Below are 27,206 nucleotides of genomic sequence, written 5' to 3' on the forward strand. Positions count from 1 at the left end.
TATCTGGCAAGCCATAACGATGACAGTAATAAAACGCGGGAGCAGCACATCAGATGCACGTAAGTGCTGGGTTGGTTACGGAGCATGGCATCACACATGGCAACATGACGAGATTGTCCATGTAATGAATTGCTTTACCTAAATTGAGAAAAATTGACAAGCTGCCTAAAGGTGAGGTACCCTTATTGGATGATGGGGAAATAATTGATTAGAAGTCAAGTACACATGCTTGCTCAGCAACTGCTGCCTTTGTGCAGCGACCATGGCTACCCAGCAGCAGGATCATTCGAACTGCCACCATTTGCATCTACCTTCCTCCTAGTAGGCTGCAATAATTGCTGTTATCCCTTGCATTAAAATGAAACAAGGACAATTCAAGGATAAGCAAGCCAATATTCTAATTTACATTAAGAGAAAAAAATGCAGAGCTGGGCAGGCCATGTAATGCATAGGGCAGATAACCGGTGGACTGTTAGAGTTGCAGAATGGGTGCCAAGAGAAGGGAAGTGCAGTCGAGGACGGCAGAAAATTGGGTGGGTTGATGAAATTGGGAAATCAGCAGGCACAAGTTGGAATCTGCTAGTGCAAGACGGGGGTAATTGGAGATCACTGGGAGAGGCCTCCGTCTTGCAGTGGGCATAGGAATAAGCTGCTGCTGCTGCTGATATATATACACATCTACCGATATAAAGACAAACACATAAACAAAATGAAAGGATGGATAAAATGACAACAAGGAAGAAAATGGTTTCACATAGTTAGATTGTGTATCTGTACACAGGGACGAGCCATGCTGTTCATAACATCCTCAGTGAAGTATTTAAATAACAAATATATCTGCATTGTCCATGTCAAAGAAGTTGCACATGATTTGCCAGTGGTCCACTGGACTCTTGAGGAGAGTGAGTGAGTGAAACAACTTTATTTGGTCCACAATAGGCGCGAGCAAACTCAACGTCACCTGGCTACGCCCACTCGGGGACCATCAGGTGAAACCTGACGGCCCTCTCGCACGCCCTCTAGAGTGCCAGGATTTTAGAGGTCTGGTACTGGGCCATGAAATGGATAAAACAGGGAAGACCTGTGGCAGCGAAGTGATTGCACCTGGTAGTCTATGTAGTCTATGGCCCCATGCACATAGCTTGTGCCAGGAGCACAAGTCGTGGACAAATCGCCTCTGTGATAGGGAACCAATACCAACGAGCTCTACAATCCTCTCGTACCAGAAATAGACGTACACATCGGTGTAGGTACCAATTGTAATATTAAGCCTGATGAATTTCCTTTGAATGCGTTCTATCATGGCAAAGGGGTACTGAGGCAGGCAATTTCAGAAAACAGAGCAGTACTCCAGCTTAGAGCGCACTAGAGCATGGTATAGTGTAAGATAAGTTGGTGGTGCGCGTGAATAAGCCCAGCGTTTTCAGAGCACTGTTGGTAATGACTTCTAGATGCTGCTTAAGGCTTAGCAAGTCATCCATATTTTATTTATTTATTTGCAATACTGCCAGTCTCTTACGAGACCAAAGCAGGAAGGCATTAGCACTACAATGCAATGAACAGTATGTAACTATATTTTGACAGGCGGCATAAGAAACAGTACCGATTTTAAAACAGAAAATAACAATGCTAGTTGCATGCAATCAGGATAGCGGACCAATTTATGCACCACAAAAGATATATGGACGCACATAAAAAGCAGCCAACTGGATGCTATGAAAGAGATTACTGAAAAGAAAGAAAACCAAAGACTAGTTGCTAAACATACTTTCAATTTTCAAGGTGAAATCTGCAAGGATTCCGTGTTAGTAATTAATGGATGGGTCTGAATCAATTCATTCACTGATGGTCAGGCGAAAAAAAAGATTGTTTGAAGCAATTGTTATAAGCATATTTTCTTAGTGTGTATGCACGTTTGTTTCTTAGTGCTTGATATTTTGCAAGAAAGGTGTATTTGGATGCATCGATCTGGCTGTGCTTATGCAGGAGTTGGTGTGAAAATGTCAGATGTGCCGGTTTCGCTCTTGTCATGAGCATAGGTAGTTTGGAAGATGCGAAAAGGTTAGTAGGCACGTTGGTTCGCTTGTACTTGTTATGAATAAACCTAACGGCCATCCTTTGCACCCATTCTGTTTTGCCTAAATTAGTGACAGTGTGCAGAAACCATACAGTGTTCGCATACTCTAAGATGGGGCGCACAAATGTTGTGTCGTTTAAGAGCTTAGTATGTGTCGGTGCGAATGGTAGGGGCCTTCATAGGAGAAACAGTTTATGCAGAGCTGCTGCTGTAACGTTGATATGCTTATCCCATCTCGGATCGTAAGTTAAGGTGACACCGAGATATTTGTGCTGCGTAACTCTTTGCAATGGTGTGTTGTTAATAATGTAATTAAATTCAGATGGTTCTTTTTTACTCATTATCATCATACAGAATGTATTTTTGATATGTTGATAGACATTTGCCACTGCTCGCATCAGTGAGGTATGTTGTCTAGTGAAAGATTTAATGGCGAGCGATCATCACAATTGTTAATTTCCCTGTAGGTGATGCAATCATCTGCAAAAAGTTTAATTTTGCAGTGTCAGTCGTGATGTCATTTATAAAAATAACGAATAATAATGGCTCCAGGACAGATCCTTGAGGGACACCAGAGTTAACTGAAGCTGTTCTTGTTGATGCACCTTCGAAAACCATGAACTGTGTTTGGTTGCTTAGAAAGTCTTTCACCCACTTCGTAATTTCTCCATCCCCAATAGTGTTTTATAGTTTTGAAATTAGTGTGTTATGGCTAACCCTATCAAATGCCTTTGAATCTAGGTCAAGCAGATCGAATCATGTCTGTTTGGCTACAATTGTTGATACTAAGCGCAAGATCGTGCACTAGGTCGTGGATCACCCCAGTTTGTGGATCACTGAAGCTCTTTACCGTATACAAATGATAAAGTGGACTGTGACAGTGACTGAACGATACGACACGGGTCTTGGACAGTTTGATTAGTAACTTAATTGTTGTTAGAGCACCGAGATGAGACGAAGTCAATATTATGTTGGACATGACAGAAAGCGTAGTGAAGACATGGAATGCTACAAATTAACTTAATCTCATCAGCAAAGAGTAATGCACAACCCTAGCATATATCCTTTTGAGCGCATGTGTGCACGCACAGGTAGTTAGTAACTATAAAGTGAGTGGAGACACTAAAGGAAGAGTTTCTCAGCATAGTGTGAGAAACCCTATGACTAAAGAGTCACGCCATTTTGTTTTAGCAATCTTTGCCCTTAGTCAGGTGAAAGATGGTGAGATCTAGGTGCTATTAGTTTTTGTTTTTCTTGGGGGGGGGGGGAATCGGGGGTTGGAAAAAAAAAGACATACGCGTATTTTTAGGCACTAAAGGAACACACACGCATTCTGTGTGTCTCCTTCTTTTTGTGCCCAAAATAATCATTAGCGCTTATTGAACGGCGCGCGCTGTGCAAACCACGTGACTAGAAAAAAAGGGGGGAGGCAGAGAGAGAGTTTGATGATGGCTTTTAAAATCGACCACATTTCGCGTAATGAGTTCCGAAAAAAATTGTGTTAGATGCTTATAAAGCACAAATTAACATACAGCTTCAAAATTTTTAAATGCATTTTTTGTATTGTTCTTAAAGAGGGCGCTTGCTGTTTTTCTACTTCTGAGTACGGTACCTCGAGGAACTCCACATATTTTTTACTCTTCTTCGTTCTCTCTCTCTCTCTCTGCTCCCGATGTATGGTGGAATAGCCATGGCGGCGAAGATCGCACGGATCCCTGGCCTGAGGCTTCAAGCGGTAAAGTTCTCGATGCTTTCTTACGATTTTTTTTTTTCCTTAAGCGCCTCCAGTTTACGTGGACTCTCAACTCTGCGTCCGTACCGACGTTGGCACGCTTGCTTCTGCGGCCCCGTTACCGCCGTGACCGGCTGTGCGCTTGAAGGTTAACGTTGGGGGTCACTTTCTGCCGAACTCTAGCGTGTGCGTGGGTCCACAATTCGTGCATTACGTTCCTCTCTAAAAGGCGCCGTCTTCATCAAATGCCCGGTGCAGTGCTCGCATCGCACCCGCTTGTTTGTCGCGGAAGTCCTGATCGATTAGGGCAATCGTGCACGCCGTGGTTGACCGGCCCATCCTGCGATCTGGTTAGCTCACACCGTACTGCCACTCCGTCACATTTCGTAGTATCCAGTACTTCGCGAACACCTCGCCCTACTCGTAGCCAATTGTGTTTATTTTATGTCCACCGAGCAATCCACTCTAGCTGCTTGCGAATGTCGGATGACTGTAGTGGCTACCTGCATTGCTCCGAATGGGCTTTCGGTTTAGTTATTTCGCGTTTGTGCCGATTCGCCACTGTTTTCGCTGTATTTTGTCTGTAGTCCGGTGCGACGCCGTGAGGCGACTTCGCTCTGAATGCGCTTACCACAGTTCCGAAAAGGGCAGTTCTGTCATATCTGATTCAGCTCGCGTTTCGTTTCCTGCCATGTCGTGGTTGGTTGATTTGAATCGCCTTAATCGAAGAGGAACTCTGCCGACACACAGCTCTGCTGTTTCTCTAATTCACCGCATGTGCGCCACTCGAATAGTATGCTTGAATTGTGCATGTCCCTGGGCAGTTTGTTGAAAGTAAGGTAATTGGTAAGCCAAGCTTGGTAAGGCAAGCCAAGCTGGAATTGGGGCAGTGGGACGTTTCACTTTTCGCGCTGCATTCAATGAAGTTTAGCAGATTGATTTCGTACTTCACCTTGTGTCAGCAACTTCAGAAATCTGGTCAACGTCTATAGTGCCTGCAGCCACCTAATGGCACTGTGAGGCTCTACATAGTTTAGTGAAACACGGCTTATTGTGTCCAGGTAATGCAGTTAATGTCATTTCATTCTTCCTGTGGGCGCCCATGAACAGCACAGGGCCTGGGTAATGGTTCACTTAACAAATCCAGAAGTGCATAAAGAAACATGGAGGAGCGCAAATACAGAGTTCATCAAAAATCATCCCAAGAAATAAGTCGACTAAAAAAAAAAACTTGTTTGGAAAAGAGATCAACATAAAGACATGGATTATCTGCTGTGTTAAAAGACGAGTAATATGACTTGTGTTAGACTGGTTAATAACGATGGGATAACTGGGTACAGAAAACACGAGTGCCACGGTTAAACTCTCACATAAAACTAAACTGTAATGTAATGTTACTGTTCAGTTTGATGACGTTTAATCCGTAAGTGAGTTTCATATGATAATTTGAGTGTCCTGTTATGACATTGTGTGGTGTGAGAGTATCCAAATGCACCGGTGTACTCCAAAGGCAGGCCTAGCGATTATGTTGAACTTTGAAGGAGGCAAAATGAAAACGGGAGTCACAAGCACTATTTCACCTTAAGCCCTTATCAAGTTATGCTTCAGTTTCAGGTTGCCTTCAAGTTGTTTTAAGATTGTGTTACTTGGTTTGCGTCATTTGAAAACCTGCTAACTGATGCCGCTTTTATCGTCGCATGCAGGTCCGAGCCTTCGCGGTGCAGGCTGCCCCCAAGGCATCACAGGGCAAGCTTGAGTTCCTGCCCAAGCAAGATGTTGAGGTACGCTGCAATAGTTTGTGGAAATTACGGGACTGGTATTCTTGTTGCCGTCTTTGTACATTAACAGGAAGCTTTACTGTGGGGCCAACTCTAATTTCTCTATAAAATAGTACATGTAAAATCCAGAAATGCTCTCATGAGGCAATGGCTAAACCAGTTTGAACTAAATTAGTTTCATTTGAGAGAGGAAGTTCTAGACACATTGGGAAGGAGAATTTTGATTTAAGACCTCGTACTTAAAAAATTGCTGAAGATCAGTAGGTTAAATAAGTATTTAAGCACCAAGCTTTCAAATACATAAATCTGCACAAAGAACAGACATCGCAGTTGTGCTAATTGTATCTGTGAAAGCATCTAAAGCAGACAACTTCGATATACGTGAGTTTCCAGCCTACATGTAATTGTTATAATGAGTAACGAGGGTGTTGCAGAATTCCTACCCACAAATTTGTGGTATATCTGAATGCGCTCGGTAATACATCAATTTTCTGCTCTACATGTCTTAGTAGGGGGAGTTTACAGAACTGGTCTTTTTTATTTATGAGCTACAGAATTGAAAACTTGCTACTTACGTTTTCTTTTTAAGCTTGAAACAATTTTGTTAAAAAGATTGACAGCCTAAATAAGGAAAAAAAATCTGCTCGCTACAGTCACTAGATATTAGCTTTTTCTATTAAATGCAACACACCTCATAAATTGCAGTGTAGTGGATGCCAAGGTAAACAATTTACCCCTTCCCATGAATTTGGATAAGAACTCCTGTGCTAAAGCTTCAAGGTATGTTAGAGAAAAAAAGTAATGTCTAGCTTGGTGGGCAGACTCCTTGAATACCGAAATGGTCACTCTTATTGCGAGCAGTGGCTTGATAAACCAGAAAAAATGTGAAAACAAAAGTTCATTATCTACTCCACCTTGGAGTTTCTGCACCCTCACTACGTTGTGTCTTTTGATGGAGACACTGATTGAGACAGTGCAAGCAGAAGGTACCAAAAACTTAAGCTCAGGACTACTTTACTCACCACTGATGCAGTATCACTGTTTAAGGCTTCTTCTCTCAGGGAAGTGTATGTGGTATAAGAAATTATTTTTTCCTTCCCTTAAGGAGACCTATGTTATGTACGTTCTCAGCATTATCTTTTGCCAGGAACTGGCTGAAACCTTGTTAAAATGTTTCTAAGGCTTGCGTCCATTTGCCAATGTGGCATGCTGATACCTCTGCTCCAATAAGGTCACTGGCAGCAGCTTCTGTTGCTTTTGATCCATCGTGTGTGCTGTCATTGTTCGGGTGGTTGTTTCTCATTGCAGCCATGCAGTTAACCATAGTAGCAGACTGCATTTTTCAGCGATTACCGTGCACTGCGCGTGCCTTCCATTGACCACACATTTCAGTTATGCGCAAGGCCACAGGTGGACAGCCTACAGGGCAACAGGCACGACTTGGGAATGCTGGCAGATTGCTTTTTCAGAAACGAACCTTATTCCCCTACACAAACGAGTTAATTGCCTTCAAATGCGAGACAGCTCGAGTGCTTCCGTTCCCAGTGGCGGCGAGTCCACGTACCGACACGAGACTACAACCAGCAGTGATACCATAATTGACCCAATCGTGAGACGGTCACAGTACTTCTGTTCCAAGGGTGGCAAGTCTGCATGCCAGAAACACTTGCAGAGCATCTGCGACTAGTAGCATGGTCGTTCTGCACTCTGCACTCCTGCACTCTTTTTGTGTGGGACAACAGCCTCCAACCGTAAGGCGAACTGAGCACACTGTTCTCAGGAATGGCAAGACACAGTGATTTTAGAGAAGAAAAGATGCAAGCCGAGAACAGTGCGGTGAGGGTGAGAGGCAGGAGCTGCCCTTTTCCTCCAGGCAGTGTTCCACAAGGAATGAAGCGTCAATGACCTAGGGAAGGAGAGCACCCTGCATGAAGGAGCCGCTGATTGGGGCAGGGGACCAACCAGGGATTACACCCATTTCTTGAAGACCCTCCCACAGAACTCGACTGCTGATTGGTTATTCCTGTCGGCGGGACTCTATCTTTTTTTTTTTTTAACGACAGTTAAGGTCCACTGTTATTGTGAGGAACTATAGAGAGAATCTGGTGACAAACTTTACAAACTAACAACTCCTAAATACATTCTTTCTGTACAGCATAGCCATATTCATACAATTTAGTTATGTACATTTTGCCAGTTGCAACGTTCGTGAATGAAAACACAAAATTACCCACTTGAGTTATGCTTGTTTTTTACTGGTTTGTATGTTTCCAGAAAACACAAACATTTAGCACCAACGTTCAATACATTGCCAAACTGCGATCGTGCTTTTCCGCTGCTGGATGCCGTGTAAACAAAAAACAAAGGTGCGAGGGACATGCGATAGAAAACAGTTGCTACCCGCCACATCAGCTTCACCGCAATACTCGCCCACCCATCTCATGTGAAAACACCAATGCGCACTCAGTTTTTTATTCCTGTACCAGCACATCTCCCAGGTCGTCACATGCTGCATTCACAGCTATCGCCACCAACCCTGTTGCGATAAGCACTTTTACCTATCTGCTTTACACCATGTGGTGCATATTGCCATTGGAAGCATACTGCACGCCTTTAGTAGGCAATAACCCAAGCCTGCAGGTTTTTGTAAGGGGTAGAGATGTCCTCCGGCCTGGCGCTTGGCTGCTTATAGGGGGTTTTCATCTCCAAAGGGGGCCCTATAGAAATATGAAAAAAAAAATTACCTCAGCAGCCCTTGTCTAACCCCAGATCGCCTTCTGCTAGAGCATAATACGCGGCTTCAGGAGGCAGACGACAGCTGCTACCGGGCGCCCACAGGCAAAATAGGTACAAGCGCACTCCCAGCCAAGCGTTGGACGAATACGGGACCTCAAGGCTTGGAAGGACACTCACTTGATGGCAGGTTTCTGGCATCGGACTGGCAGGCATCCTTTTTGAGAGTTGTGCATGGCTCTATCTTCATTCTTGCACCGCAAGCATAGCAATCTGTGTCAGCCTCTCCCAAACAACGCATCCCTGAAACACCGGAAGCCTACCCTGAGGGCTTCTTGTACCCGTCTTACAAACTGTTGGGTGACCGCCGACGGGGTTCAAACCACGCACCTTCTGCTACCGAGTTGGGGTTCCTGTCTACTGGGCCATGGCTGCAGTAGCCTAGTGCTGCCATCCAGTGTTCTCTCTCGTGCAATAAACACTCACTCATTTCATTACCTCTCGCCTCCTCCTTGCCGAGATCCCCATTTAGACCCATGCCTTTTGCTTCTGACTCGTGCTGCCCTTCAGACCCTGGTGCCTTTCCCAACAGTATCAGCTCACTCGATTCTCAATCCTAATGTGTACAATAGTGTGTGTCTGTATATATTAATGCAGTGCATTCCTTTTCTCTTTTTCTGCTAGCTGAGTTGTAGCTGTTCTTGTGTTGATGGCATTGCAGACGTCCACACTGCCCAACGGCCTGACGGTGACCACCCTTGAGAACTACTCGCCCATCACGCGGCTCGCCATTGTGGTCAAGGCTGGTGCCCGATACGAAGACGGCAGTAACCTTGGCATCACCCATACCCTTCGCAATGCGGCCACACTGGTTAGTCTGTTTCATGAGGCCTCTCTCTCTCTCTCTCTCTCTCTTATATATATATAGCACTGGCCACATGTAGGCTTATATGTATTCAAGATCTCTTTTTAAAGAGCCCCAGTGAGCAGTTATTTGCGTCTAGGTATAGCAGACTGTTTTGCCACTATTCCATAGAAATCTAGTATTTAAAACTAATTGCACTTCATGTGAGAAACTTTCTCAGGCTGCAAAGAAAGCAGTGATGCACGAGGCATTAGTGTGCCTGCACATGCCTGTAGGGGTCCGTTGATCAAATCAAGAACAAGTTCGGTTGAGGTGGCTGCTGCCAGACCTTGCGATCTGTGCTGTGAATGTCGGACCCGTACACGTCAATATAGGTAGAGGTTTGATCTTGTTGGCATGAGGGCAGTTTCGTAGGTTTGTAGTGCAAAGCCGCACATCTCGGTGTACACCTCGATGGCTTTGTGTTATAAATATCAAACTTACAGTTTCAGAGAGGGATCTCGCTATGCCAGTGGGAGCCTGTAATGTGATGTGCACGTGTCATCCTCTTTAAACATGTGTTGTTGCTGTCATCTTGCCATTCTCTTACCCAACGGTGGCTTATCCAGATCATAGAAGTCATGAATCCAGCGGCCGTAGTAGCAGGTGTGTCTCCCGAAGGGTGACAGTCTTCTTCTGAGAGAATGTTAGGGTAGACGCCTGAAGGAGAGGGCAGGTGCAATTAGGAGAAACCTTTACCCCTGATGCTCCTATGTAAAGGCATAATCAATCAGTGAATCAATCATTCAATCTTTTCTAGCTTCTTATAGATGATAACATCCTATTTTCATACAGGCAGGGCTTCAGAACCCTGTTAAAGGTAGAATGGAGAAATTTTTTTCTTTGCAACTACTGCACTGATTTTGGCGAGATTCATTGTACTTAAAAAATATATTATTAATGTCTAACTGAAGGAAATTTTATTCAGGCTGCCAGTGCATTTTTTTTCATGAATATGCTTGGAAAATAATAAACCTTTAAAAAAAACTGAAGTATCAAGATTACATCTCCAACTCTGTAATAAGTAACAATTTCACAATTCTGTAAACTGGACCTATTGAGACATCTAAAGCAAACAGAATTGCTGTATTATACACCACTCTGAAATATACGTCTAATTTGTGAGTACTAGGACTTTTGTGAAACCCTCGCAAACATAACTATTTACCTATTATTAACTATTGTTAACCGAGGGTCCTATTGCAGTCTTTGACTTTGGGACCCTCGTCTGTATATTGTCTCTTGCCAATTCATTGTACTTAAAGAATAATAAACTGAAACTGCAAACTCACACATTACACTTATCTGTTTGAGATACCCTAACAGATACACCTTACGGAACTTTGATGTCTCTTTCTGGTGTAAGGTTGTACATTTGTAAACTTTGTGCTTCAGTTCTTTTAAACTTGCTGATTTTTCGCAATTTCTTTTTTTTTTTTTTTGATTTAGAGGCCCTAAATCCAAATTCTGGTTCCTCCAGTCAGTAAAATTCATTTTTGTTGCTTAAGTGTAACAAATGTCATTGAAAACAATCGAGTAGTTTTCTGACGAGCGAACTTCTGCATTTCACATGTGCAGCCTCCCACATTTTTGACTATATCACACGAGCACACCATGGTATGGGCGTGTGTTTTCCTGAAGGGAACTGTGTAGCAGACGACGCTTGCACTGGAAGGTGCTTAGGGTGCCCTTGTGTACTTTAACCATTCTTGCTGATTATCACCATTGTAAGGCGCTAAAATGGCGCATGATCTACGCTTGAGCAACTTATAGTTAAAAATGCGGGACGTTGTGCATGCATTTAACCCTTTCGCTGTCGGACGTTTCTGGCCGTGACGCACCCCCAGTGTCGGCTTGGTTTCAGGGAACGAGCATAACAGGGGATGAACGTAGCAATTTATTTTTGATTATGATTGGTATACAAATAACATAGTCAATGCAATATGCACATTTCAGTGTTCTGCAGCTGTTGTTAGTAAACATCATCATCATCATCAGCCTGACTATAAAATCTGTTCAACATCCGAATCTGACGATGCGGAACCCTCTTCGTCTCAAGCGACTTTGTCCGAGTCCGAATCCGAGCTCGGCTCGTATTCTGAATCAGAATTCAGCCACCGCTCCCATGAGCAGACGAAGGTCCCGCGCGCCGAGCCATCCGAAAGTAACCGCGCGCAGGGAGGATGCGCTTTCAGTCGCCCGCGCAACGGAGAGAAATGGGACGTTGCGTGATCAAGAAGACAGAGGGAGATGGAAAAAGGCTAAACAAAGTTCTAAGGGCTTTACGTTTACTGCTGCAAGTCGGAAGCGAGGGTGCGGCGAGAGAGCGAAAGCAGCAATCGAGTCACCCTTTTTGGAGAGGCAACGGCACGTGCGCCTGAACTTGACGCGCCGTAGCAGGCACACCAACAGAAGAAAAATAAAAACTCTCAAACCAGCGGAGATTACAAACAACCCTTGAACCCATAACCACACGCGCGCGACGCATGATCCAGCGAACGCGGAGCCACCGCGCCACTCAGCAAAGAGAAAGTGGGGAGTGGCAGTCGCACCGTACTCTTCAATACATGGGTTAACGCAGGTCGGAGCGAATATACGAACTTGTAGAAAGAGTCAACAGATGGCGTGGTCAATCCAGGAGCGCCTGCTTTTGCGCTAAGGCGCGAAATTTTGAACGCACGATAGAGAACGTACCGGTACGTCAGTGACACCGTGGGGGGGAAGCGCGATGACGTACCGGTACGTCAGTGACAGCGAAAGGGTTAAATAGGGAAATCGTAGTTGGCTCCAAGATAAAACTTCCACTTCAGTAAGATCAAGCACGCACAGATGTGGAACTGCTGCTCGTTCAGGTGCCAGCCACAGGCAGAACATTGCAGCCATCTTGACACGCGGCAGAGATGAAAACTGCACGCTTCATAATGGAAGCATTTTGTGTTTGCGAGCGAGACACGCTTGTGTTAGTTTGTGATGGGTCACCCTAAATTGTTGGGATGTAGCCTTTCTCTAGTATTTAATTCATGCCAGCTAGCTGAACTGTTGACCTTCTTTGCCCTGAAATATGAGATTCGAGAGTAATTCGTTTGCTTGTCTTTTTTTTTTTTTTTAGGCCACCAAGAGCCACTCCAAGTTCGCCATCACCAAGAATCTTGAATACCTTGGTGCGAACCTGACGTAAGTGCACTATCCTCTGCAGCTGTCTCAATGCGTACGCCACAGCTTTGAAGGAAGAGCGAGACAATATCACGCATGTAGATAAGGAGGAGAGCGATGATGAGGGCATGCCAGGCTACACTTTCTCCACGTGAGAAGTGCTGCAGGCTGACTGAAAAGCTGTCAACTATTTTTTGATGGCTTCTGCCAGAATTTGTTATTACTATTGCTAATTACTGAACAGTATCAAGGTGTGGGGAGTGGGACCTGTGCTTGTTCAAGAGCAAGCTCTGATGCAGAAGCTCTTCGGCTCGGTTTGCTCCTCCCTGGCTACGCCCCTGTCCACGCCCCTGTCCACTCTCCTCCAGTTTGCAGATCAAAAGCAATTGGCCCACAAAGTGTGCAGTACGAGACCTCTCTGACCACACTACTTGCATAGGTTCCGCCTCATTGCCTGCCAAATGTGAAGCGGAGTACAGTCAATGTCCTATCTTTATGAATCTCTAGAAGACGCGGAAACGCTCAATTTGAAAAAAAATTAATGCATGCTTTTTGCTGCCCACAAGGGCTCAAATCGCGACAAGCAGGTTCGAAATAGCTCTAAAGGCCTATCCGTATACACATATTAGGCATATTGGTGCTGTGAGTGCATGCATGTATAAGGAAAGCATACCATGTACAGTAATAGTTGTCCCTTTTCCAGTCTTGCTGTGCTTCACTGCAATACATTTCATGTGCTTGATTGCATTAACACCACTGTGTTGTGGCAAAGCTGGCTTTTGGGAACCGGCATAACTCAACGCTTGACCCTTGCTGTACTTTCTGTGCCTCGAAGCTGTCTGCGAGGATGACAAAGGTGGAGTTGGCGCCATTGCTGACAGCAGCGAATTCTTTCAATGAAAGACATGGCAAAAAACAATACGAAGCTTCATAGCAAACATCGAAACAGCTAAGCCTAACCTTGCCATGGTGAGTTTGGCTGCTAGCGGATAGGCGTGTGAGAGCGCTGGATAGTGAACATCAAAGCAGTTCGGCCTAGCGTTGCCATGGTGTCTACGGCTGCCAGACGATTTGCATGCGATAGCGTCGTTTCGAACCTGCAGTCATGGCAAAAAGTCTGCAAAATCGGGCAGCAAAGGGTTTCGTTGTCCAAAATTTCAACGTCCTTATACATTGGCTCTTATACGTAGCAGTGCCACGAAAGCATCTGAATTATCGGCCATCTGAAAAAAGTTATGCGGAAACTCCTCTGGAAGTTGTCTCCAGCTAGCAGAAACAACAGCACTGCAGCGACATGAACTCGTGCGGACGGTGGCATCAGTTACGCTGATGACATTCTGATCATTATAAGCCGTTATCGCTCTTTAGTGCCTTATGTATCCGTTTCGAACCATTATGAACCTGCTCCAGCGGCGGCTGTTTATATGGCATGGCCGCGAGGACCGTTTCTTGAAAGCGATCTGTGATATGGACAGAAAGTGCCAATTGCTGATAGCTCCACGTGCTGCGTTTTCGCCGCTTTGCGTTTGAGAGAGACGCATGGGTGCATATCTCGAAAGTGATCTGCGAAAGGGTCAGGGTACGGCCCATGCCGAGAGCTTTGGGAGCATTGTGCTCACGTTGAAGCGAACACAGCGTTGAAGCGAGCCTGTTCCCTTGTCTGCTCTTGAATTCTGAGCGCATGGCATGCGGTGCCTTTAGACATTATCTTGAAGTCGAGAACATCATGGATGGCACGGCGGGTGACTGTATTGAAAAGTTTCCTGCCACACCGAGCCTGAACTGCTGTGACAGCAACGGTGGCAATTTTGAGGACTGGGCGATCACAAGGTGCTTGGCGGATGCCTTTTTATTCATCCCAGCCAGTTAGAGAATGGACTCCAGACAAAAAACTACAAAAAATTTTGCTGTAGAATGTTGCACGTTCATGAGGACTCTCCTCTGAGCCAGTATTAACTGAAACCTGCTGTCTTTTTTTTTTCCAGGGCTTGTTCCACAAGGGAGCACCTCATCTACCTGCTGGTGTGCAACCGTGATGATGTGTGAGTCTGCATGTTTTTTTTTTCCCGCAGATGAAATGATCCTGCATCTCACAAACAAACCTTTGGAGGCTTGCTCGTATTTTTCTCTTCTAACTTGGCCAAAGCATTACACCGAGGAGCGGGTGTTTACAAAACAGCAAAACAAATTGAGCGCCAGTGTTACATAATATATAGGCTTGTCTGCATTCAGCAGGCTTTCTTGGTTTCGTAGTTCAAAACGTCTTGTGCTACTAGCATTTTTGGTAGTGCATTTCTTAGGATAAGCGCGCTCTAGTGTAGCTGGCGCTCGTGTGTCTTGAAAGCGATCTACGACATGGCCAAAGCGTGTGCCCATGCGGGCCTCATCTTCAAAGCGATCTGCGATGTTTGCAGAGTGCGCGTAGTGCCGGTGGCTTAGTATGCACTATGCTTTCGATGTTTTGTTCATGTTGAAGCGACAGATGCATGAAGGTCAATTGGCTCGCGGCTCCTGCTGCAATTCCTAACTCCAGCGTTTTAACGGACAGTTTCCGCTTTCATCGAGCGAGATGTGTTCAGTTTACCTGTGCGCACGTGACACCATGCTGGTTAATTTAGTTATAACACATTGACGGGCTAGTTGGTTTGAATTTATAATAGAATGGGTAAGCGCAACTGAACAAAGATGGAGAAAGAACCAGACAAGCAAAGACAGCGCTGTCTCTGTGTGTCTGTTTCTTTCTATGTCCTCGTTGAGTCACGCTTACACATTCTATCATTGTTAATTTAGTTAGTAAGCGAATGTTTACAAATTTATATGGCCGATAAAAATCTACTATCTTTACTTTATACAGCTATCTACTAATTTGCCATCGCAATCGGTGCTTCGCCTTTTGGGTGGAACTGCGAATTTTTTTTTACCGGGAACATGGTTGGATGCTTTCCAGACAGACCTCGTATATAGTGACGCTAATCTTGCATGAGAACTTGAATAGTAAGCTGGGATGTGGTTGGCACATCACCACCTCTTTTCAAAGGAGAATCCGCTTGCAATCACCATCTTCGTTATGTAGTCGTGGACGCAGTGCCTAGTAGAGGAAAGTGTCAGAATACGAGTGCAAGTCCCCCGAGTCAGTGTTTCTCCGTCGTGCTGAACTGTGACGAGCGTGCCTTTTCTCGTGTCCTTCCTGCATCCACGCAGCCACCTGGCGCTCAAGTTTGCCGAGGAGGTGGCCTTTCATCCGGCCTTCAAGCACTGGGAAGTGAATGACATTGCGCCCCACCTTCACAAGGAGCTGGCCCTCTTCCGGGAGAACCGGGAGGCAGGTTAGTCCTCCTCTCTCTTGCTCAACTGGCTGCTTCTTTTGGGATATATAGGGTGTTGCATAAAAATGGTATGGTACATGACTCTCGGATAAGCTACAGTCGAACACACTTGTAACGATACTGGTTTTAACGATATATTGGTTATAACAATGAGAAGCTGCTGCACCGTCAACTTCTGTGTGTTTTCCATGGTGAGACAACCCGCTTACTACAATGCCCTGATGCGGCATTGTCTGTCATAACAATGAAGTCTGACTGCTGGGTGTCCGTGCCTAAAGGTAGTAAAATGCGAAATCCTTGAAAAGAAATAGAGAAATTCGAGCCGCTGCACGATGGGCCATAGCCGCCGCGCGGTCATTTTCCAGCCATCTCTGCGCGCCTTTCTGCCATCATCGTTCCACTCCTCCAAACACGAATGGGCTGTGCCAACTGCGCTGCTCGCAGATTGCTCGCTTTCTTCTCATTCATCACAGTTCTCCTAACAGCTTAATCACTCGCATTCATCTTTGTTGGTTGCGTTGAAATCCTTCCTGGCCACACGGTTTCTCAGCCTCGTTTGACTAACAGTTGTTTTGACTCGCCGTCGAAATGGAAGATGGCTTATACACCCGCTGATCATAGGCAGTGCACGACGTTGCCGGTGAAGAGAAAGTGCATGGCTATAGATTTCAAAACTGAGTGCTTCTAACCGATGAGGTGATCGTCGTGAACATGCTTGCATTGGATAGCGACGGCAGCAATGACGTTGAAGGGCAGGCTGCCTCAGCGTTGTCCTCACAGGAGTCCCGGCACATGATTCAGTTTCTCCGGGGCTTTGTTTTCGCGAGGAACATTCCGCAGCACTACATGGAGCACCTGGATGCCTTGGAGAAGAATGTCAGCAAGCTTCGTGTAAAACATGCAAGGCTGAAGGATATAGGCTTTTCTTGTGCAAGCCAGTGAGATTTACCTTGTGAGATGCCGCCTCATCGTTTCTTCTGGATTTCTAAAGCTGACAAGCTGCCGTAGCAGCCTTCTCGCAATTTTTAAAAGGCCCCTTTTGGGGCCACCAAGGTGATGCCATCCCCTTTTTTGTTTTTTTCATGCAACCCGGTTATAACAATTATGAGTTATAACAATGAAATGTTCATGGCACTTGAATGTTCTTATAAGTGGGTTCGACTGTACTGGCTAATTTTCTCCCAGATTTTGCACGGGTTCAGTTTAATAACATATTTGACAATAATAGCGCTGTTTTTTACCCACTGTATCGTGCACACAGCGATTTTGTGCCCATCTCTCTTTCTCTTTTTATCCCTCTACCCCTTCCTCCGGTGCAGGGTAGCGAGCCAGAACTACCTCTGGTTAATCTACATGCCTATCTGTGCATCCATTCTCTCTTTTGTAAATGTTACTTGCCTGCCATGTTCACAGCAAAGGTGAAGTTCATGTCATCTACAACAACACCACCCCAAAAATTAAGACAATTTTGCTCCAACAGAACAACGGTGCCATCTGTCACCACTGCAGCGAAAGGTGCGTTCCACCGTGGCAGTGACAGATGGCGCCACCATTACATTACAGCAATATTGCGATTTTTTGTGTGGTGTTACTGCAGGTAATGTACAATTTGGCTTTATCGTGAGTGAAACAGGCAAGCAATGCTCACAAACATGGTATTAAACTGAGCCCGCTGTAAAATGCTACCTCTTGTGAAACCTGAGGCAAAATCGGCCTGTGGTTCATCTAGAAGCAGTAATGTATACCTGGTGCTTCTCAATTGTGCAATACTCAGTACTTGCAAACAACTTTGTCTGGCTATGAATATGAAGCTGTGTAGATAGAGCTTCTGTACATGCATTACCATGTCAAGTGGTGTAGTACTTACCCAATTCTAACAAGGACCCAGTTTTTATGGGTTCGTAGTAAAATAATGTAGACCCGATTTCATTACAAGAAAAAGAAAACATCATGGCTCCAATATTTTTGTAGTCAGAAAAAGATTCAACCTGAACATTTACCTTCATGGAATGAAAATTTATTCAGACTGACTCTAGCACAGCTTTTTGTTGCTGTTTATGGACCACAACCTGCCATCCTCCGTGTACACTCATCATGTTTCATATTTTGCATTCAGCCATAGTGAATGGGATGGTGGCCTAGGCCTCAACTAGCCACTTGTCCTGCGAAGTGCATAAGTCTCCGAAACACCAAAAGAACATGTGATGAAACTTCATTGCCGCCGGCTGAATGTGTAGAAAGCACATGCTTTATTAATAAATGCTGCATGTTGTCATTGGGCGGCCTGCTCGAGAACTCGTTCTGTCACCATCTTGTAATGACCGTGGTGCTAGCCCTGACAGTGGGCTGTTGCCAACGCCGCAGACACGGCCTCGGTTTCGTATCCAATCACAATGCCCAGACAATATTCAGGCACATTGTTTTGGGCAAAGGTGCACCTTACAATTGGGTAAATGTGGCTGATATTCCTTGGCTTGTTTACCTTCTTAAAGGCAGCTACAGTTTAATCTGCATAAAACATACACACACCATTTGTTTTTCCCCTCTACAGCAGCCATTGATGACTGAAGTTTGTCAAAGCTCTCTGAGGCAAGCTGAACGAGGGACTGGCACAGATTGCATGGTCAGCAGAAAATGCGGACGCCATCTTGCTTTTGAAAGATGCTGTTAATGAAGTGACGATATCACTCGTGCAAATGCTTGAAAGAGCAAAGCAGAAATCTGAAGTGAAATGTTCGTACTTACTCACAGATATTACATACTACAGTAAATAAATTGGACACTGGTATTTCTCGCACTAGAAAACGTGCATGTCACGGCACTCTTTCTAGCAGCTACATGTTGGCTTTGTAATTTTGCCATCACAGCCAGAAAAAAAAAAACTTCCTGTGACTTATCGGTAAAAAGGATGAGGGTTTTTGTGGCTGTGTCCTGTGTAATGAGCGAAGTACACTCTCTAGGGTTACCGAGGTTGCGGCTGGTTGCCGAGCGATCGCCTTTGCCTGATCTCGTGCAGTGCTCATGGAGGCGCTGCATGCGGCTGCCTTCCGCGGCGGGCTTGCCAACTCCCTGTACATCAAAGACTTCCTGGTTGGACACCACTGCCATGAAAAGGCGAGTAGTGATTAGTGTCTTTTGCACGCCGTCTCTTAGCTTCCTTGTGTAAGCAAAATACCTGAAGTCTGTCGCTTTTAGGGTGCTTCTGGACTGCCTCGTGACAGGCTTTTCGCAGTTATGGGGTTAGCCGTTAGCAGGATTCTGTATTTGGTGACAACCCAAGAATTCCGTACAGGCTTGTGGTGTCCACAATACTGCACGGCATCCTCCCTACTATATTTATACATGTTGCGCAGTATTTTCGAGAAGGTGCAATTTGATTAGACAAGACTCTCTTGCACCCTCTAGTCTCGTACCAAGACATCACACAACACTACAAGCTAACCCGCAGAACATATGCACCCCCACACAAGTCACTACCTAGAGAGCAGGAGCGATTCCTCCGAGCTCTACAGGTTAATGCATTCCCCCACCCAACCAGAAATCACCTCATAGACCCTACACAATTCTCTCCGCAGTGCCGCTTCTGCGCAGAGCCCGGGTCCCTCAGGCACATAGTAGGGGTTGCAGAGCGGCACCATTAAATCCTCCGAACCCTTACCCCACTAACGAGCTTTGGGAGAGAGCCTTGGCCAGCTCCGACCTCGAGGATCAGCAACGGCTGATTGCGAGGGCCCAGGAAGCGGCCCGAGCTCAAGGCATTCTGGAATGAGGACGCCTCTCCAAAGCTGCATTCACCCAATAAAAATGTTTATTCTCTCTCTCTCTCTCTCTTGCTATAGAATCGGCGACAGCATTCAAGAAATTTCACATACATAAAGGCTCATGTAGCACCGAGCAACAGCTGGATAACACTGTTAAACCAGTGAAAAGCGTTCACCGGCTAAAAAAGAAAACAAGGTACACATGACATTAGCACAATGGCTTGTTTGTGGTAGCAAAGCAGATCTTTAATTGATATGCAGGCAATATATTTTTATTAAGCACTGTGCAACTTCATAACACTGTGGTAAAGTTCTGAGTTCACATCAAGTTTTGCATGGCCTCCGAGATTGCGGCATTCCACTGTTGCAGACCAATGTGCCCAAGCTGAAGTACTTGCGCAAGGGCGAATCTGTTATAGTGAGTAGAGGTTTGAGCATCAAAGGCGTATATAGTCGAGGGCCAACTTGAAAACAAACATAGGTTTCACCTTACCAGGGTTACAAAACAAGATGCTCGAGGCCACAGGTTCAGTCTTGATCGTGATGATCGCATTCTGAAGGCAGCAGAACACTAAAACTTCCTTGTATTTAGGTTTAGGTGGACTTTAAACAAGCCCAGGTGGCCAAAATAATCAAAAGCCTCCCACTCGCATTACAATGTCTCTTGTAGCCCATATATTACTTTGGGATGCTAAACCACTCAGATTTTTTTAATGTTACAACACAGTGGACACCACCTATGCTGAATCATTGCGCGCTCGTGTGTCTACGCAGCTGGCCCAGTTTGTGAAGAAGCATGTGAGTGCGCCCCGTGCCGTGGTCTCTGTGGTCGGTGCCGATTGCAAACGGGTGACAGATGCCCTCAAGGGTCTCGAGCTGTCTACCAATCCTGGGGCCGAGTTCCTGCCCTGCAAGTTTGGCTCAGGTGTGTATGGCCGATTTTGAGGAAGCGTTGGGAGTGCCGTCGTCTTGGGCAGCTAGCACAAAGCATTTCATAGCCATGGCTCTCATGGCTACTGAGCAGTGCTACTGCTTGTAGAAGTTGTAGACTAGCCACTAAGGAGCTTTGACATTTCACTGGGCACATAAACTCGATGTCAACTTGCAAAAGAAAAGGGGAAAAAAAACGGAAATGTGCGCATTACTGCCCTAGATAGTAGCACCAGAGAGCAAAACTAAAATTAGACTGCCTCTCTTTCTTGGTTTGAACAAGCATTTCAAAAAATTGCTTGTGACAGATACTGCAATTTGGTCTGTTCAGGTGGATTACCTAAGAGGGCAGATGTTGCCTGCATGACAAACCTGTGGATGATAAAATAAAGTTTGCTAATGATTCATTCTCATTAAGGCACATGTTGCAATAGGGATATATGCGATATACTGGAAGTAGGCTCACGTACATGATTAGGTTGCCTTGCACAAGATGGCCAACCTCCTACTCATAGCACATTAAAGGAGTACTGGCATGAGACTATTAATTTTTCTGCATTAAATGAAGGTCCTAGATATCTAAACCCTAGAAAAAATGCTAGGAAGCCTAGGAACGCACAAAATAATTTAATAGCTTTTCTATGTCCAGTTTCAGTTTCGTTTCTACTGTTTCCTGACGCAGAAGGTGGTCGCATGAGAGAACAGGAGATTTTGAGGTTTTGACACTCGGTCTAGCTCACTTGATCACCTCCTGTGCTGCTACCTGTGGTGTGGGCCGATTTGTAGACGCAACGATGAAGGGAGTTTCACTGCCGTTTTCGTGCAGTGGCATGCTCAATGTCAATCAACAGTGCTACCTGCGTCGGAATCGCAAAATTTTTCGTTGTAAATGTGGTTGTCAATGATTAAAAAGTAAAAGTCACCTTGTGTGCACCCTACACGAATAGACAACATTTTCTTCGCACAGCTGTTTTTGGCCAGTAATCCGTAATTTTCATTTCTCATGGCGTGCATTCCTGGCTCCATGTTGGAGGTCAGCTAGGAGTTTGTACGGCTGCAGTGGCAAAGAGCAGCCGGCATCGCAGGACACGTGAGCGCCCCAAAGCGGCGATATCCCCCAAAGCATCGGTGAGAACGTGCAGGCGGCGTCAGTGATACGAATCATCAGCAAGAGCAGCCAGCGAATACTACACCCCTAGTATTTCCGAAGTGTGTGAGGACATTGTTATACTGCTTCGCCATCTTCGACATATCAGTTGCTCAGGTTGGCACACTCATCTGCAAAGGGTTCTTTAGTGCCAAACTCCCTTCCAAACGTGGATGTACCGTGACCCGCTGTGTGTGTGCAGGTGAATCCCGCGTGGAGTCGCCGGGCGAGTTTGTGGACGCGGCAGTGGTGGCGGAAGGCGCGGGTTGGCGCAACCCCAAGGAGTGTGTCGCCCTGGGCGTCTTTGCGCACCTTCTGGGTTTGGGTCCCCGGCTGCCGTACAGCGAGAGCCAGGCCACCAAGCTGGGCGAGGCAGCGGCCAAGGCCACCCAGAAGCCGTTCGCCGTGAGTTGCTGTTGCATGCACCCTTGATGCTTTTATCGTGCTGTCAGTGTCTTTTTTTTTAACAACCTCGTGTTCTGCAGACATTTAGACAGTAGAATTGAGAGTTGGGCAAATTGGCGTTGCTTTGTCTTGGGAACGGCGCAATAAAGAAGGCACGTGCAGAGGGGGGACACAAAGCGGTTCTGACTGTCAGCTGAAATTTTTATTGAAGAGAGTATAAAATCTGATTATCTACTCGGGGGTATCATTGAGGTATGTTACCTACAAGGTGGTTTTTGTGTAGACCACATAATTTCTTATAACAAGGCTATGAGCGTAGTGATTGTGGCACTTTTACAGATAAGGACTTCAGAGAGGCAGACATACTTTGCAGCTAATTAACACAAGGCCAATTAACAAAAATTGACAGTCGATGCTCTGTTGTATTTCTCTACACATCCGTGGTCTTTTTACTGTTTTTTTTTTTTTTTTTTGCTATGTTCCAAAGTTGAACGTTTAGGCCAGCTGGTGTTGCTGAAGTCTCTCTGGTCTAGCACAAGATGCACTGGCAGTATCAGATTGTTGTTACACGAGTGTTGTAGCCAGCACGGTGGGCCCATTGTTATCGCACATACACACCATATGTGTAGCATGTTCTGGAGTTATGGGGATGACAATAGCTTCTTATACATTCTTCTACTTGGTACAATGAGCAGCGCCCCTTATGTAACCCTTCCAATGAAGGAACCCTTAAGGCAATCAAACTGAAATGTGCAAGCAGGCCTAAACACAGAGTTGCCAGAAAACACTTTTAAAAATATCTCTATAGAGCTTGTAGCTGTGAACCCCCTATAAGCATTCAAACATATTGGTTTTAGAATATCTGCACCCATTAGAAAAAAAAAGCATTGTTTCTATGTAAATCTGTGATGCAGTAGTTGCAGTGACAGCTGCGACATCCTGTTGGACCGTAGTGTATGCTTACACTTCTTGTAGTAAAGTCGTCGTGACCTCGCTGCGACCTTGTGATTAATCTGTGTGTGCATCATGATACCACTGCAGTTGCTCAGTAGGTCTGACATCCTTCTGCTGCCGAGTGCAAGGTTGCGGGTTCAACTCTTAGCTGCAGCAGTGCACATAAGAGAACCTTAGACGGTTGAAATTAATCCACACCACTCGACTACAGTGTCTTTCTTAGGTCATTGTTTAAAATGGCGCATGGTCCACTCTCGAGAAGCAGGACTTGAAGCACCAGGAACAACATTTTAGTTGTCCTGCTAGGTGCTGGCTGCTGGCCCCATGTGCTCTTGCACACAGGCTCCTACGTTACGGGAGGCGCTGCTTGTTCTATCTAAAGGCAGTAATCGGCCTGAATCAACACCACTATGCACCTTTGGGGACATTAAACCCTAGTGATTGATTCTTATGTCTATAACTTTGGCTGCATACTACACCTGTTGCACCATTTGAAGCGAAAGTGCTTGGTAATATCGGAGTTTGTACCCAGTGCCTCGCATGTTTCACTTGCTACACACCGTCAGTGCGGTTAAGCTGTTATTGGACTTTTTCTCAAAAGACATATGTGGTGGGCCTGTTTGGAGGAAGCATTCGGTAGTTCTCAGTTGATGTCCTGGATTGTGTTTGCAGGCAACAGCACTGAATGTCAACTACACAGACACGGGACTATTTGGTGTTGCCCTGGCCGGCCACCCGGATGACATGGACAAGGTGAGACCTTGTCATTAGACCAGAATTGAGTAGGCCACTCAGAACGGCAGAGGGAAAACGTGGGTTTCTCTGTACAGTTAGTTCGGATTGATGGCAGCCGTCAGCCGACTGTGCGACTACAGTAAACACCTTTTTGCCCGTGGCTCTCTTACTGTCCATGCAGCTCATCAAGGCAGTGACAAGTCAGGTGCGGACTGTCGCTCAGAAAGTCGCTGACAAGGATGTCCAAGATGCCAAGTGGGTACCCTTTCCTCAGCCGACTTTCGATTCACGTTGCGGTGTGGCTGGCATCAGCGATGAAGTAACACATCAGAAAAGCTTCAGTCGCCTTACAGGATCTTTTCAACCATTTGTGGACCATTACGATTCCTGGAAGAATATGCATCACAATTAGTGTTAGGATTTATGTCGAAACTTGTATTAAGATTAGCATCACCATTACTTGAAGCATCCGCATCCGCATTATGATTGTTGTAATAAGTGGTGTCGTCGTAATTAGACTGAAACCTGTTTATCTGGAAGACCAGACTGCATGTTTGTGGACGACTGCTGTGAAAGGAGAACATTTTTAATTCGCTTGGCTGATTACATCTTCCGGCTGGACTTTTGGCACCCATGTGTGCAGGCAGAAGATGAAGGCAGCAGTGCAGTACAACCGGGAGTGCCACTCGCATGTGGCAGTTGAGATGGGCGTGCACGTGTCTCGCATCGGGCAGCCCTGGCGCCACGACGAGCTCCTGCAGGCCATCGATGCCGTCACCACCCAGGACGTTGCCACGGTCAGTCTTCCGTGCAGAAGAAGGGGCTCTTCAACTCTTGCCGGGTTTAAAACAACTTTCAGTGGCATGCAAGGCTCTGGCTTGGCAAATCGTAGACGCCCACCTCCGCTATGCTTTCTTGACTTTAGATCTAAACTTGCTGCCAGTGGGAGCTGAACGCCAACTTTTCATGTTACGCGCACGATGCTCTGCCATTTGAGCCACAGCAGCCGCTATCTCGCTGCCCACATTTTTGGGTATATGTGTACGCATAATAAATATTGGCAAGTGCTAATCAAGCATAGCAATGAATGTGGCAGGTCCTGTTAACTACAGGTGTCGCATAATATGTAACCGATAAACTGTCGTGTGCTACCTGAATGGCATCGACGCTGCCAGAGTTGAGACCCTCAACATGCAGTGAAGAAGATGAGGAACCAGGGGGCTTGATTTTCGTTAGTTGCAACATGCATGCATTTGCTTTGACAAGTGCCGTAGTGTCCTGTCTAAGCGATTTTCAAAGCTCTGACTGTATTAGCAGTGTTAGTGATGGAAGCAAACCATGTTCACTAACTCTTTGTTGTTGTGTACCTTTCCCAGGTGGCAGCCCGGGTGTCAAAGGGCAAGCCAGCAATGGCTGCTGTGGGACGCCTACACAACACTCCGCATGTCGACGAGCTCGTCTAGGGGGCTACCATAGTTGTGATTGTAAGCATAGTGGTTGCTGCTGCTGCTGCCTGGACACCTTTGGTGGTTGCACAGCTAGGAAGTGCTGTTAATAAATCATTTTTTGGTCGACAACTGTGAATGTATTCTTCGTCTCTGGCACTGGATACAGGGAAGGCATTTGAAGGCACTGGCCACAGGACTACCGCAATGTTACGGGCACGACACCATTCCTCCAACAATTCGCACCAAGAGGTTTAAAGGGTTCCTGAACCACCCTTCAAGCTTGGTGAATAAAACACAGTCCGCTGATAGCATATGCTGCTCGGCCAAATTTTGCAGTTGAGTAGTGCGTGAAGATCACAAGCTAGAGTGCAGACACCTATCTCTCAAACGCTTTTTTTTCAAACAAAGCCTTCGCCTCACCCTCTTCAAAGCTGCCATATTTCGTCATTTAGCAGATTACCATAGACGGCTGCTATTGGCCGACAGCTGACGTCAAATACGAAGGGTGTTTGGATCGGTGCGCTTCTTTCTTGAAGCTGCTCTCGCAGGAATGCGTCTTTGGCCACACTGCTTATCGGTGCCATAGCTGTCAGGTCTTGCTAATTTCGGTTAGTTTTGAACCCTAACTAACCTCGTTCCACATGAAACTTAAGGTTGGACTACATGTACGCTTGCCAGCGCTCGCACCCGGCAGCTTCTGGCTAGACGCCTTGTCAAACAATGCTTCATATTGAGCCACTGACAGCACTTAAAAAATTAGCAGTTTGGATGCGGCTACTATCCATCGGTCGAGCTGACACAGCACAAAGCCGGTCCGGACCACACACTGTGGCCAGACTGGAGCACCAGAGCGTGAGTGCGGACTCCGGCCCTGCCGTGCACACAGCAAACATTACGCTATACCACAGTTGCATGCAGCTGCGTCTGCTGCATAGCGTAGATACCGCAGCTGCCACAACAAACTCATTCGCTGCGGCTCCGCAAGGAAAACTGTGCTCCAAGTGGTCTGTGTGGGTGATATGACTAGGCATACAGCGAGCCAGACCGAGTGCTAGCATCCAACTGGAACAGGTAATGTGCTTCACAAGTCGCCACGAGTTGCACACGCTTGAGATGTGTCACCATCATGATCGAAGCTGGTCGCGTTGGGAATCCTTTTAATGCCAGCCCATAGTGTGGCACCACTTACCCGATGTGAGCGCTGTTGGCATACTTGCATGAGCGAACATAAGGGCATTTCAATTGACCTTCAGAAATTGTGTGATTGCCGCAGAGGTAAGCGCAAGAGAAAATGTGCTACTTGTCGCACAGTGCGAGAAAACACAGCTGTGCACAGCTTTGCTGTGCTGCAGCGTACTAGGTATGCTGCAGCACAGCAAAGGGATGAGACGCCATGAACTCGACAGTACGTTGAGGGACAGCCTCCAAGTTTGGCACATTTTAGGCACCAAGATTGAAAATGGTGGCGGCTACATCAACATCCAAAATCAAATGAAATTTGAACTGCACGCCATGGCGACGCTCAGTAGGTGGAGCGTTGTGGGCGTGCCCCGCTCCGCTATAGCCTTCATAGCCATAGCCACGGCATTGAAGAAGGACCGGGAGCACCGCAAAGGGGATCACAGACAATCTTTGATAGCGAACAACCCTGCTTCTGCTGAATGCATTGAAGTACATTTTGTGGCAAAGCATTTCTGAAATAGTCGGTTTGAGCGTCAAATTCGTCTCTTAACTTCGATAAAGAGTGGTTTAGGGCCCTTTTAATGGAATGCTGAAGAATCAGCTGAGACTGATTAGGAATTCATTGTGAACTCCATTTTCATTAATGTCGCCATAATAGGTTGATTATTAAAAAAGAAAATGGAAGTCCAAGTTCAGGTTTTTTTCATTTCCCACCAGTAAGTCGCTGTGACGTCACGGATTTCAAAGCATCTTTTCATATTTAGGCCGTTGTCACTCAGTGGAAGTTCTCAAAACTTCGTAAATTCAGTCTTTGGCTTTTCTTTCAGCGTACGATACAGACAATCTTTTTTAATACAAGTTTAACAAGGCCCGAGCAGATGTTGCCAAATCCACGACACTGCAACAAGCTAGTGCAGGAACTTCGAGGCAGTGTCGTTGCC

At 45.9% G+C, this 27,206-nt stretch overlaps 1 protein-coding gene across 1 annotated transcript; it reads left to right on the forward strand.

Moving 5' to 3' along the window:
• Positions 1 to 3,706: 3,706 nt before the first annotated feature.
• On the forward strand, positions 3,707 to 25,212 carry UQCR-C2 (Ubiquinol-cytochrome c reductase core protein 2). Its single transcript, XM_050176886.2, has 13 exons — positions 3,707 to 3,812; positions 5,513 to 5,590; positions 9,042 to 9,191; positions 12,334 to 12,398; positions 14,363 to 14,419; positions 15,579 to 15,703; positions 18,720 to 18,817; positions 20,239 to 20,389; positions 21,744 to 21,946; positions 23,573 to 23,653; positions 23,817 to 23,890; positions 24,279 to 24,432; positions 25,012 to 25,212. The coding sequence occupies exons 1-13, from the start codon at positions 3,750 to 3,752 to the stop codon at positions 25,096 to 25,098; spliced, it is 1,386 nt and encodes a 461-aa protein (XP_050032843.1). The 5' UTR covers positions 3,707 to 3,749; the 3' UTR covers positions 25,099 to 25,212.
• Positions 25,213 to 27,206: the final 1,994 nt, after the last annotated feature.

The sequence above is a fragment of the Dermacentor andersoni genome, chromosome 8 (assembly GCF_023375885.2).
Source record: "Dermacentor andersoni chromosome 8, qqDerAnde1_hic_scaffold, whole genome shotgun sequence".
In the NCBI taxonomy this organism is placed as follows: domain Eukaryota; kingdom Metazoa; phylum Arthropoda; class Arachnida; order Ixodida; family Ixodidae; genus Dermacentor; species Dermacentor andersoni.